This window comes from Hippocampus bargibanti, linkage group LG03 (assembly GCF_051943395.1).
Source record: "Hippocampus bargibanti isolate YZ-2025 linkage group LG03, ASM5194339v1, whole genome shotgun sequence".
NCBI classification, from domain to species: Eukaryota; Metazoa; Chordata; class Actinopteri; order Syngnathiformes; family Syngnathidae; genus Hippocampus; species Hippocampus bargibanti.
Genome location: NC_142736.1, coordinates 12929366 through 12943193, shown reverse-complemented (window position 1 = coordinate 12943193; position 13828 = coordinate 12929366). Strand labels below are relative to the sequence as shown.

The 13828-nt window shown below is 40.0% G+C and overlaps 2 protein-coding genes across 2 annotated transcripts; one reads left to right on the top strand and one right to left on the bottom strand.

Annotated features, from left to right (window-relative positions):
• Positions 1 to 495: 495 nt before the first annotated feature.
• tmem208 (transmembrane protein 208) lies at positions 496 to 3945 on the bottom strand. Its single transcript, XM_088992037.1, has 6 exons — positions 3780 to 3945; positions 2607 to 2702; positions 2402 to 2461; positions 2180 to 2316; positions 1555 to 1639; positions 496 to 1418 (listed from the first exon to the last, which is right to left on the bottom strand). The coding sequence occupies exons 1-6, from the start codon at positions 3783 to 3785 to the stop codon at positions 1281 to 1283; spliced, it is 522 nt and encodes a 173-aa protein (XP_088848163.1). The 5' UTR covers positions 3786 to 3945; the 3' UTR covers positions 496 to 1280.
• Positions 3946 to 4593: 648 nt separating this feature from the next.
• On the top strand, positions 4594 to 12239 carry slc39a1 (solute carrier family 39 member 1). Its single transcript, XM_088992036.1, has 4 exons — positions 4594 to 4940; positions 5622 to 5752; positions 7298 to 7630; positions 10932 to 12239. The coding sequence occupies exons 1-4, from the start codon at positions 4826 to 4828 to the stop codon at positions 11283 to 11285; spliced, it is 933 nt and encodes a 310-aa protein (XP_088848162.1). The 5' UTR covers positions 4594 to 4825; the 3' UTR covers positions 11286 to 12239.
• Positions 12240 to 13828: the final 1589 nt, after the last annotated feature.

Below are 13828 nucleotides of genomic sequence, written 5' to 3'. Positions count from 1 at the left end.
TACAGTCACTGTACATTATAAACACTGTACTACAGTGTTTATTTTGTTTTATTTTTATCAAAACTGTGCGTAGGTGAGGCACAGTTCTCCCGCCTCACGACAGGGAGCGCTTGTGATTCCAGAGATACTTGCGACTCTACAGCTGCAGAATAATAGAATTAGGGACAGCACTTTGAGGTTGGAGGACAGTCAGTGCTGATCCGGTTGTCATCTAGTGTCTCGTCGGGAAACTTGTAGAACAACTGAGTCTGCAACCTCGATTGTACGACAGAAACTGTTCCACGTTCCACATATTCTCTCGGACCGCGCAAACCGCTTTCCTATTGTAAAGATCAGCAAAACGAATAGTTTTGAATGTTCCTTTTGCGATCATTGTCCCTTTTCGTGTTCAAGACAAAATATAGCAAGCATAAATATAGCTTTGAACCTGAAGGGGTGTAGGAATAGTTTGTACCTTGTAGCTCATATTAAAGTGATGAGAAAATGCTGTGGCTGTTAGTGTCAGAATTCATTTATTTTAAAAGAACTTTGAATGTTGCTGAATTTTAACAAGCTGATGGAGAGGTAGGTAAACAGCAAAGAACACACGCATAGATAACAACTCAGACCTATGAACAATTTTTAGTCTTTTATGCTCTTGAATGTTTCTTGAATCTGAGAAGAAACCAGGTAGCACATTGGTTGATTGGCTAGTACGTTGGTCGATTGGTTTGTATGTCTGCCTCGCAGTGCAGAGGTGTAGAGTCAAATTCAGGCTTCTTCAAACATCTCAAAAATAATTAATTGTGAGCGCAAGTGGTTGGTTGTCCCTGTGATTGGTTGGCAACCAGTTCAGGTGTACCCCATCCACTGCCTGACGGCGTATCGAATAAGCTCCGGCATGTCCACAACCTTTATGAGGATAATTTTATGAGAAAATAGCTGTATTAAAAAAACATGGATTGAATTACAAGAGCATCTGTATTGTCACTTTTTGATTTAAAAAGAAATTAACTCGAGACAAAACATCCCTGCAGCATATGACTGAACTCCGTTACATGTGTATGGGGAGGATATTGATGGGCAGCACATCAGAAAAATGTGGAGGTGCACAGACAACCTTTACATGAGGTCAAACAGGTGTCATTTACAAAGTAATCTGGATTGCATACAGGAAGCAAACAAACATGATGACAAAACCAGATTTGTGATGAATGTCACAAGAAAGAGGCTTGTAGTAATAATTTAGGATTATTATAGATCCTGTGTATAAAAAATACTTGTTTTCTTGCTATGCAGCATCAGAATCTCCTCATCTGTCGCCGATCTTGTCTTCTCTGCTTCTTCTCGTTGACTTCCTCCGGTGCGGACGGACTCTCTGCAGAAAACCAGGGGCCTAGAATGTTCACCCAAAGCAGGTGAGCAGCACGAGCCGGCGCCTGGCAAACAAACGTCACACCATTACTTACGTCTCTTTAAAAGAAGGAATTAGATATACTGTATGTGCGTGGGTTGAGAGCAAAAATGGGAGTGGGAAAACAAATATCTGAAGTAAGTTGTAGTAGACACTCTCACCAGTAACCACAGATACCAAAAATACGAAGAGATGCAACTCAGCACTTGGACAAACACCGTGAGCAGGATAACATCCTTTAGGTGCCTGGTAGACCAAAAGAAAAAAGGTGGAAAAAAGTCCTTGATCACTACTGAAACTTTATTCAACACCCAACACTGACAATTTAAAACAATAAATCTGAGTTGCCTTGACTTTGTGCTCCCATGTCAAAACTGTGTGCTTTGTTAATACATCTGGATATTATTAGCAGCAGGTGCTCATTTTAACTCATTTGCTGCCATTCCCGAATTTATTCAGGAATTGAAAATATGACGTGGAGCGCCATTCCCGAATTTGTTTGGCTTTTGTTTTTTCTTGCGGGGGTGCCGATCAAGCGCTGGTCACTGCCAATGTTTTTCCCTTCCACGAGGGGGCAGCATTTGCCTTATGTCCATGTTAGTGCTTTGTTACAGCTTCAGCTGTTGTTAACGCGCTATATAACTCAATATGTACATACAAAAACCCTGGCACTGGAATGGACACATTTTTTTGCACATGTCTAGTAGTGAATGAATTAATGGAAACATTGACTGTACAGTCAATAAATACTGTGTGATGAGAGTTTAGTATGGTGTGATCACCTACTCTGCCATGCCCTGCTCCATGTTTAAGTCTATTCCTCCATCAAGGAGACTTCCGTCATCAGCAAACGCCGGTTTGGCCATGGTGGACATGGAGCGGTAACTCCCAACATAGACTGCTAGCGCAAATGCTAATAACAGCTGCATGAAGGCGGAAACAGAGAAACTTTCATTGAGAAGAATGGTTTGCCCAAAAATCCACTCAGCACTCAAATATAATACTCACCCATGTCCAAAAAGTAGATGAATTGTAGAACATCAAAAGATTTACAGCACCATATATGGCCTGTGCAAGAGAATGATGATTTACAGTTTGTGATTGGAGTTACACAGTCGACAACTAAAACGGCTTGCACGACACACTCAGCCGACATGCATTGTGATGGACATGTTCCCATTTAATGGCATACAAATGCAAAATTCACGCTTACATTTGCTCCCAGAATGACTCTTGTGTAGAACTTGAGGGTTGACTCGTTCTCCTCGAAAATTTGCTTCTTTCCCTTCGTGCCAACTTTGCCTTTGGGCTGCAAGGAGGGGTAGGGTGTGAGGGGAGCAATGTCAGTTTCATTAATGAACTTTATGTAAGCATTTTCATGTCAGAAAATGAATCATTGGTTCCTGGTGAATTTGAGTTTTCTCCTGATGTTTAAGTTTTTCGGTCATGATTTTGTGGGGAATCTCACATTTACTGTAGGTACACTGTAACTCAAAATATATTGTGACGAGATTTGTTTGTGGCAGGATATGGAGTTGTACTCCCTCCTGCTTGGGCAGTATGGGATGGCAGTCATTAATTACAGGACAGCCGCCAACAGATAAACCTGGTTGGAACTTCCTCTTTCTGTTCCTCCTTCTCAGAGAAGGAACAGAACAGACTGCTGTGGCTGTTGTCATGGCTCACGGATACAAGATACAGTTCTTAAACTGTCTCTTTTCTAAGGTTTTAAGCACTGGGCTATCTTCTTCTTCTGGTTTTAATTCTGACACTCTCAGGGTGGAAGCCGGAGGCTGAGACTGCTTCTGCAGCATTCCCCACAGATGCAACCAAGGCATCCTGACTGTACTATCCCAGATGATTTTTTTTAGCAATATTGCAGACCATGCGTGATTAAGTTGATTTAATAAAATAATTGTCATGTTCTTTTCTAAAATAGAAAGTATTTTGTTTATAAATTGTGTTATCTTAGCATAACATTGTTTAGTTTTGCTGGGTTAATGCTGCATTTTGTTACTCGCGGTATGGGGCTGCCACAACTGTTTTAAGCGTGTGTTTCTTTTTATTTGACAGGTGCTGAGGGTCACTGTGGTGCAACGGTTCCAGGGTCGTGGTTCCTTGGTCGTGGGTCTTCACTTTTTGGTTTAACATGTCACGGGTGCTGTGTAGTTTTGGGTACTCCCCATCTTTATTTCCGCTGATGTGGTAAACCCATTGATGAAGTTTGATAATTACTGGAGGGAATATCATTCATATACTATATGTCAAAGTAAGTGTGATATTTTGCTGCATCCTCCAATTGCGCACAGCTAACGGTATAGTGGCACGATCGAATCAGTGAACGCCAAAGAAAAGAATAAATAAGTGCATGCGTGTGAAACCTCACCGCCATGAGCTCTCGGGGATATACTTGTGGTCGTTTCCACTGTCCTTCACAACACGTTGTTCTCGAACCGACCTTTGCTACGTTTATGTAGCAGCATTGATAACTTGGAGACCAAATCGCTCTCTGTTCATTTAACTAACACATCAGCATGAAATACGTGTGATATCAGTATTTCCGGCGCGCGAAACCAACGTCACATCGTGCTGTGGAATCTGACATGGTAGTACACTATACCCTCTAGTGGCCATTTTATAATATATAATATAATTAGTTTGCACAGTTGTGCTTACCGAGCTCTAACGCAAACCTTAATTTTGTTTCCAAATATCACGATACAGACATTGAGACGTGTTAATATAGAACTATAATGGCAAAAATGTGATAGAAACACAATTTCACGTTTCCACATCATTTGTCAAGGCCTCTCGATTCCAGAAGTATCGGCTGGTGCCACACAAGCTAACTTGGAACAGACCAGGGAAATCCGACTGGTTCATGGAAACAAATTATCGCAAAAGTACGAGATGGTGTTGAAGGGATGTGTTTTCGACTCAGTGCTCTGAACATCAAGTTGAAGACATTGAATTAAGTGTGGTTAAACGGCGGATGAAAATTGTGCAAAACACATTAGTAGTTGGAACAGAGACTTTTAGAAACAAAGTCAAATGTAACAGATAAGAAAAATAGGCGGATTGTGAGACGTGTGGATAAGTATTTCACGACAGTCTTGGGAACACAATTTTTGCGTCATTTGGCAAGGCCTCCAACCACGTACGGGTATTTTTACCACATTCAAAATGGCGCAGGTGTTGACGTGTCTAAGCAGATGATCCATTTGATAAAAGCGGTATCTATGAAGGACTTGACTGGTCTGAACTTTTTGTTGGTCATATTTTTGCAGTCATAAGTATTTTGACTTTTGTCGGCCACTGTAGACGCTCTCTAATCATCTGTTTGTTTTGTTCAACAATCCTAATGTAGGTTCACAACTAAATTAACACTCGGTCTGGTAGGTAGCGAGCCTCCCTTTGACACTTGGACACATAATGGAGTTTTTGCTTCAAGTGAAAATCGGCGCTTTGTTTGGTTTGCTCCTACTAACTCTTTTTTTCGGATTCATCCCTGCTCGAGTCACATGGTTCAGAGACACAAACGGGACAGGTAAGTGCAATTATTGATTTCACCAATAGTGGGGGTATACTTGGTTGATTTTAAATTGAGTACCGTTCTCTATTACATTGACCGAATGACAGGAAAACAAATAAGTGGTTTGCAGATACAGTATATATTTTTTTTTCAAAGGGGGACTGATCAACGAGGCTGGATTACTTAAATATGATTTTTTTTCTCAGTGAAGGGTCACGTGCTCAGATTAGATGTTATCAGTGAGTTGATCAATTGCGAACAGAACAAACTTGCTGGTATTTTGATGAGATTACATCGAACATGTTGATCCGTGTCAGGGACTGTAACATTTACTTTGAATTAAGACATTGAATTTAATGCAATTGTTTTATGTGTAACTCATACACTGCTGCCAAAGGGATATTAAATGTTCACATGCATTACCAATGAAATCCAAGGTCGTTACCATAGTGAACTTCTCCAAAAGGGAATTGAGATTTAGTCTAGTGTGAGAGTCAAACATTACTTCTGTCTCAGCCTTAGGACCTCCCTGAAAATGTATCAATTCAAGAGTCAGCTCTTCTGAAAAAGCACATATTTATTCTCAACGGTTTCGGTAGTTGGTCTAATTTGTCATTGAATCACCCCCCATAAAAGCTTGTGGGATCTAGTTGAATGTGTAATCACATAACTTAAAAAAAAATCTTTACATTTCAGAGACTCATCGCACAGTTTTGAGTTTGATAAGCTGCTTTGCCGGTGGAGTCTTCTTGGCAGCATGTTTGTTGGATATCATCCCAGATTACCTGGTGGACATCAATGCCGTCCTGGAGTCCAACATGATTGAGGTTAACCCACCTGGCTCGGGGACTCCTCCCTACCCTGCACCATTGTGATCGCTTAAGTGGTGCATGACACTATTTTCAAAGCAAAATGATTTATTACATGTTACCATTAAAGGACAACCGACACCATTTTTTTGTTTCCTAACTGGCATCAGAAAATCGTTTTATAGCATATAAAATACCCAAAACACACAGGCAGATATTTTTAGTCAAACGCAAAACATCAATAAAAATGACTTAAAGTTGCCCAAAACTGCCACTAATTAGCTCAAAACTGGAGAGATTCACAAAGTCCCGCCCCCAGTTCGTGACGTCTCGTCAGGAAACTCCTTCACAAACTGCCTTGCTCCAGAATCAAAACAAAGGCTTCAGAGAGTTCAGATACGGAAAAAGATCCTTTCTTGTTACTCATCCAGTTATGAATATGATTCAAATATTTCTGGAGAGGAAAGCATACGTGTTTGCAATCGATTAAAGAAGTCCTTCCGTATCATTTCGAGCCGTGTAAACAAAGCGACGAAACTGGTGACGGACACGACATATGAAGCATATATGAAGCTCCTTGAATAAGCAATGAACTTCGGTGATATGTGGCATAAAAGGACATGAATAACAAATAATAAGCTACACGATGTCAACATCAATGCAGATTGTTCAATAGTTTTGCATGCAAAACGTTGTTTAAACTTTCAAGATGAAGAGTTACAGTTCCGATCTTATGTTTGAATGACACCTACTTTATGCGTGTTACCGCAATTGGCTGCCACACAACGATTCACCATCGTGTTATTTTTGTAGTTTTCCTTCTAATTTCACGATCAAAATTGTTTTTAGACGAAACAAAGTACCCAAAATGCACCGTGTCGCTTTCTCGGTCAGGGGCGTTCCCCCAGCGATGTCACTCCGACATCGTCATCAACTCGAAAACAAAACTTCATGAATATTCAGCGCAAGTTTTAAAACATAAAATATAGCTGTATGCGGTGGTATCTTTGTAAAATGCGGTCAGTAGAAGTCTTTTGAAGTGATTTTACAAATTATGGACGCAACTTGTCCGGAGGCGTCGGTTGTCCTTCAAAAGTTCATTGAAGTATTCAAATAACCTGAAAGGGATGATTTAATAATTTCACCATTTACAGCACAATCAAATGAATATTTTCTCTCCAGTACATTTGATATCTTGATTATCTTTAGTGGGAAATCACCTGTAAAAATGCATCTTGTCACTTGCTGTCAATGGAAAATGCACTCAGGCGTCACAAATCACAGTTTATGTGACCTTCACAAGCTGAGCTATAATAGGCCATTATCTGAGCCCAGAGTACTTGCGGTGTCATTTTATGTCAAAGCAAATGATGAATAGCATTTTAAAGGTGTTAATTGTACTTGGAAAAACAAGGACGTTGCCATATTCATGATAATACAGAATATAATACATAATTAAGTGTCATTATCATCGATAGGGTTGGGTACATTTCAACAAAGGTTTGTGACACACCAATGATTACTTTTGATAAAGTGATGAATCTCTTTGTTTTTGTCACATAGGTCAACTTTCCCCTTCCTGAGTTCATCATGGCTGCCGGCTTCTTCATGGTCCTTATATTGGAGAGGATTGTCCTGAACTGTCGGGAGATGAGTGGGACTGCGGATGAGAGGACCCCACTTGTACAGGATAACAGGAATGGCCACAGCCATGGTCACGGCCACAGCCATGGTCACGACTCCACCGTGACTCCAGATCTGGAGAGCAGCGGCCACCATGTCCATGTTGACTTTCAGGCTCACTCGCCTTTTCGTTCATTCATGCTATTCCTCTCGTTGTCGCTCCACTCAGTTTTCGAGGGGCTCGCAATTGGCCTGCAGAACACTGACTCAAAGGTAAGAAAAGAGGCATATCTCCATTTTTTTTAGATGGTACTGATTATTGTGCAGCGTTTACTCAGGTTCTGTTTGGTTGCACTTTGTCTACAGCTCTTGGGTATCATAATTTGGGGCTAGTGAGTACATAAGTGGTTCTAAAAAGGTGGTCCATAAGAATGTTCTAAAACTAACCCACCTCAAGTTATTTTTTCTCCCCATTTACAATTCTTTAGCAGAATTCACTGCTTACAATTTAGCATATATTCTGCAGAGATTAAAGAAACAATTTTAGGGAGATTTGTGTTGGAATTTGTTCGTGAATGTATTTTGAGTGGTGAAAAATAACCACTGTGGCCACTTCCTATTTGTGATTCACCAACACACCAATGAGCCCCATATACCCTTAAACTGTATCTGTTTCAAAATCAATTGTTCCCAACAAACTGGCAGTAGGTCAATACGACACAATACCATTGACTCTCCATGCTCATATCTTCCTCATTACTTTCTGTCTGCATGAGGTACTGCCAACAATTTACACCCCATTGTACTGTATAATTCCTATAGAGCGACTTTAGTAAAATGAGAAAAGAGCTATTCAATTGTGGTACCCACATTATCCTGTAATGAAAAGACGTAAAAAATGAATGATTATTAATCATTTATTATTTATTTGAGTGCTAACTTCTTGGCGTTCAGGTACCAAGCCCTTCCAATATAAACAACAGGGTGCAGTACCATGGCATTCAACAATATCTTGCAGAGGGCTGAGTGAACGATCCGTTTTTCAACCTGGATATTTTCAGTCTTTTCAGTGCTGAGAATGACCGCTCCACTGATGCTGTAGTAGCTGGAATAGTGAGCACGAGCTGTCGCTTCAGGAATAGTTTCAATGAGATCCTTCTTGTCCAAAAAGCTGAGAAGCTGTCCAGGAGATTTACATTCATCCCTCACCGTTTGTGAGCTAAACAGTCCGGTGTTGGTCTTCCTTTAATTATTACCTCCTGCTTCGATTGAAAGTCCAGTTTAGAAAATTCTTTCAATTTAGATATGTAATCCACCATTCTGAAAATGAAGCCAAGCAACGCGAAAAAATGACTAGATGGTTGCACTTAACTTGCTAACTGTTTACTGTAGCTTGCTGTCACTAATTCTATTATTCAGCAGCCGAGGAGTCACAGGAAGAATCTGTAATCACCAGCGCTCCCTGTCATGAGGCAGGAGAACTGTGTGCCTCACCTATGCACACAGTTTTGATAAAATAAAATAAAATTAACACTGTAGTACAGTGTTTATAATGTACAGTGACAGTACATTATATACAGCAGCTAAACTGTCGAAATTTAGTTCATATACTAAAAGCCAGTGGTGGGCCATCAGGGCCAGCAAGGCCTTCTCTGCTGGCCTAACATAATCAGACATCATTATCATAATTATAATAAAAGTCAATTTCATTAACAAAGTATTTTTTCTAAATATATATATAATTATTCTACATACTGTTTTCTTGATGTTATATTATATGCATTTGGTTATGCTCCTTTCAGTGTTGTAGTTTTAGGTCAGAGTTTTTAATCCAATCAGAATTCAGCTAGTTTGTGTCGCCAGGCTGTATGAAATCTGACCGATGCCTTCAGAATTAACAGTGAGGGCGTCTGTGCGCTGTACAGAACGGGCACATGTAGTTGATATACAGTTGCGATAGCCAATCAGATCACGAGTTGGCACAGTAAGGCCAGCTAGAGGGCCTCGCGTTGAATATAACGTAAGTGTCCTGTGATTGGATACTCACTTTACCTCAGCCCGGAAACCCGGAAACTTTAGCAGAAAAACCAAGTATATCTACTTGCTTTTTTAACCCACAATGGCTGAAGGAGAGGACAAGTCGCTGTCGCATGTAGGTAAGCCTATTCTCAAGAACAAATGAAAAAGACTTGTTTACTTTTATTTTCAACAAATAGTTCGTTTTGTGAACGTCTTGTTGTTTTTCTTATATTAAACTGACATTTTGTAATTTAGCGTAAAATCTTGTTAAAGATTGCATATTCTTGATGGACTTCATAAAACTTTGTGGACAAATGATTTTAAATTTCCTTTTATTTTTAAGTGTTTGCAGTATCACGTATAGTGACAAGTTCTAATTGCTGATGCAGATTTATTGATGTGTAATTGCTCTGGAAAATAGCCTGTGTTGTAGACGATTAAGGTGATGCCACGCCCAGTACTGCGTGCGTGTGCTTTTGTAAATGATATCTCCAGTCGTTGTGTCATAAATTATGGTATTACGAGGGATATTTGTTCAAGTCGGACTAAGCAGGACTTCACTGAAGGCCTACGTGTGAAATGCACGGACCGCCACTGCCAGAAGCTTTTGAACACTTTAATAGCGATATGCAGAGGGACAGCAATGCGGTCTCACTGCAGAGCAAGCCAGCACAGTTAGCATAGTGATTGCTCAATCCATGGTGAGGCTCAGCCGGCTGCTGCCTCACCGCTCGTCTCCACTTAGTATTTGAACGGTAAATGTGAAAATTCAGCGATTTAAAAAAAAAAAATGAAAAATGGTGACGTGAAATGGAAAAGAACGTTAAAGTACAAATCACTAAATACATATAACTGTTTAATTTATTTTGTCATTTGAAATTTCCATGATGACAGGTGAGGCACTGCCTCCCCTGACTGCACGTCACTGGATATTATGCAATTCACAGGAAAATAAGTTCTGTCAGTATCTCATGCCATATACGTATGTGCTTTATCGCAGAATGTCCACAAGTACACACCTGAGGTATCAGTCACTGGTATCGGCAACCTGAGCCATCCCTCGATACTTTAAGATAAGGCCGATGTCGGTCCGATACCCATACCGGTGTCGGCCCATCCCAAGCATCCTTAAAGACAAATGTGTACAAATAATTATTTGTACACATGGAGACAACACTACATAAACTACACTTTATTTATGCGGCACTTTGATATATCACCCAACACAACAAATCACATCAACAACTTCACTGTATCATTTCAAAAAGATTGCATATAAATATATTGAACCTAAAAGTTAAACACAATCGAACGGTACTTAGGCAGTGATCCTTTTGCAATTAGAGGAAGCCTGGGCGCCATTGGCGGTGCACTTACATAAATAGGAGAATCACATTTGAAATTACACTGGCCAAATGTGTTATTTTTTTCATCAATAAGTTCAGTATTTATTTTGTTTTAAAGACTGTTAAAAACAAATCTTGTTTGTCTTGGATGGTGGGAAATAAAATGCAAAAAGTTGAAATGAATGAAGAGCAAATGTTTCACCATCCAGGTGTTGGAAATCTGCATTGCCATACTGGTCCACAAAAGCATCATCGTGTTCAGCCTGTCAGTCAAGCTGGTCCAGAGCGCCGTTCGTCCCACGTGGGTGGCTGCTTACATCGGGGTGTTCGCCATCATGTCGCCTTTGGGCATCGCCGTCGGCATCAGCGTGATTGAGGCCCAACTGCCGGCCGGGGCGCTTATCCAATCCGTCTTGGAGGGCCTGGCGGCAGGAACCTTCATTTACATCACCTTCCTCGAGATCCTCCCGCATGAGCTCAACTCTCCCGGGAGGCAGCTGCTCAAGGTGCTCTTCCTTCTGCTGGGCTTCACTGTAATGGCCTCACTCACCTTTTTGGGCTGAGGGTCCGCGATGTTGAAGTCGGGCACTCGTCAAGATTTTGGCAGTGTTTCCATTGCAGGTCCTTGACTTTTCAGCATCCACCACAAGTGCATTTTTTTAGGAAAGACATAAACAATGCATTGATGTTTTAAACCTTGTGGTGTGTTTCTTAAGATGTTTCATGAATGGGATATCAATGTTATTTCAGTTAAGAGTTTTATCTGAACAGAGCCTGTTTAATTCTCAAGCAATAGAGTAAACCAGGGCTTATGGGAACTGTTACGTACCACCGGCAAACATTTTGAACTTGACTGAAGACACCACTGGAGATGTTTACTTTGTGTATTTTATCCAATCATGTCAGCCTATTAGGAAGTCCATTTATTTCAGTTTACATTTGCTCAATTTGATTCCAATGAAACATGTGTTTCCCAATAAGTGCCTCAATGTGTGCATACGTACTGAATTTACCAAGAAGTTAAGTTTACTTTTGTCTTTGTTTCCAACTGTAGTCTATCACTGATCTCATGACATTTGATTTGTACTGTTATCATGCTATTACACTTCTGTTAGCCCACTTGCGGTCTCAGTAATATTTTATTGCTCATCTGATTTATGGTGAGATATGTTATGTGAACTTGCATAAATATAGGCATGCTTCCTTATGCCTCAAATATTGTGACCTAAAAAGAGAATGCAATGCAGAGAAAAAATATTTTTCCCTATCTACCTCCCATAAAGTATCATGGACTATCCGAGAAAGACTCATGTACTACATGAATTGCAACTGGATCTTGATATTTGCAAATTGATTGAACTGCATTTTAATATCACAATGTGATTTTTAGCATTGTATGAGAATTGAAAGCATATGGTATGTGCACAATTTAAAAAAAAATATGATGTTGAACAAATTGCTTTGGATGATGGAATAAAAAATAGCATGAACAAAGTTTAATTATTGTTTAACTGTGAAGATGGGAGAATGTCCCAGTTTCCATTCAGACAAAAAGCATTCTTTGTTTAGTTTATTTCCCTTCGGGGTGGCATGGCTTAGCGGTTGGGTGGTCATTTCCTAACCCAGAGCTTGATTGCTCAACCCAGCCATTGTGACCATGTCCAAGTGTCCTTAAGCAAGATACAGTTGCTCCTCGTGCTGAATCATCAATCAGTAGGTGAATTTTGTAACAGTGGAGAGCACGACGAGGTACCCAATGTGCGATATGTAAGTGTCAGGCCATTTTGCAATTGAGGAACTATCATTCTCCATCAATAGTGGTTTTTATTCCATGTGACCAAGAACTGTTCCTGTCTATTACAAATGCACCTTGCCTCTTGCCTAACAATCATAACCAATTTGATGTTATACTGTCATACGGTGAAAAGGTTTCTTCAGCCGTCATCTGTACTTCTTTGACGGTGTCGGACGTTTCGCCTCCTCTCCAAGAAACTTCACGTCAGCGAACTAAAGTCTTACTGGTAGTTTAGGCCTTATATATATCCCTACTGTCCAGACATGGCGTACCATTAAAGAGAACCAACTAGCCTTTTTGGATTGTAAAGTAATTATAAAGAGGACATAGCGCTAAAAACAGAAGTCTTTAGGAAGGCTACGCACCCTGAGCAATACTTACTTTTCGATTCTAACCACCCTTTACAACACAAACTAGGAGTTATCAGAACCCTCCAGCATAGGGCTAAACTAATACCAACAAGCGTCGAAGGTAGAGAAAAGCAGGAGTCAAAACATATCAGGAGAGCACTCACAAACTGTGGGTACCCTCAGTGGTCATTTAACAAGTGTCAGAAAGAAAGAATAGGGAATGAAACCAAAAATTCTGAAGATACAAAAAGGAGAGGAGTAGCAGTACCTTACATTGCAGGAGTTTCTGAAAAACTACAAAGAGTCCTTTGACAACACAAAATTCCTACTTATTTCAAACCGATAAACACTTTAAGGCAAAAATTAGTGCATCCAAAAGATAGGCAGCCAAATGAAAAACAAAGTAATGTAGTTTATTCAATACATTGTTAGAATGAAAATTGTAAAGAGCAATACATTGGGGAGACTAAACAAATTCTCAAAATAAGACTATCAACATTGCAGAGATAATACTAGCGGGCCTCAATCGGCAGTACATATGCACCTCAAAGCTAGCAACCACTCATTTAACAACAATGAGGTTAAAATCTTAGAGAGATTTAGATGGTTTGAAAGGGGAGTAAACGAAGCGAGTTAGCGTTGTTGTTTTGTTGACAACTTTTATAAAGTACCATTACAAAAATATGGCACATTATTAAACGTATTTATAATGCTGTCTTAACGTAAATGTATCATTATTTGTACGATAAGTACACATTGTATTGCTGTAGCAGTTGAGGAAGGAGAAAAGAACAAGTGGTGACCTGCAAAAGAATTAATGCACAAAGCGGAAGTTCTCTCGTACAACACTTCCACAATCATACAACTATGAAATTAAACTTCACATTTCCAGTCACGTGCTGTTTCACAATGCTGTTCAACCTCCTGTCATATGAAGTCTAAATAAAAAGTGTAAATGATT

Bases quoted from the DNA above. Each gene is read 5' to 3' on its own strand.
- tmem208 (XM_088992037.1), bottom strand. The intron at 1,640-2,179 runs GTAGGTGATCAC...TTGGTCTACCAG, and splicing joins ATGGAGCAGGGCATGGCAGA to GCACCTAAAGGATGTTATCC. The intron at 1,419-1,554 runs GTGAGAGTGTCT...TTTGTTTGCCAG, and splicing joins TTTGGTATCTGTGGTTACTG to GCGCCGGCTCGTGCTGCTCA.
- slc39a1 (XM_088992036.1), top strand. From the start codon at position 4,826: ATGGAGTTTTTGCTTCAAGTGAAAATCGGCGCTTTGTTTGGTTTGCTC. The intron at 4,941-5,621 runs GTAAGTGCAATT...TTTACATTTCAG, and splicing joins CAGAGACACAAACGGGACAG to AGACTCATCGCACAGTTTTG. The intron at 5,753-7,297 runs GTTAACCCACCT...TTTGTCACATAG, and splicing joins TGGAGTCCAACATGATTGAG to GTCAACTTTCCCCTTCCTGA.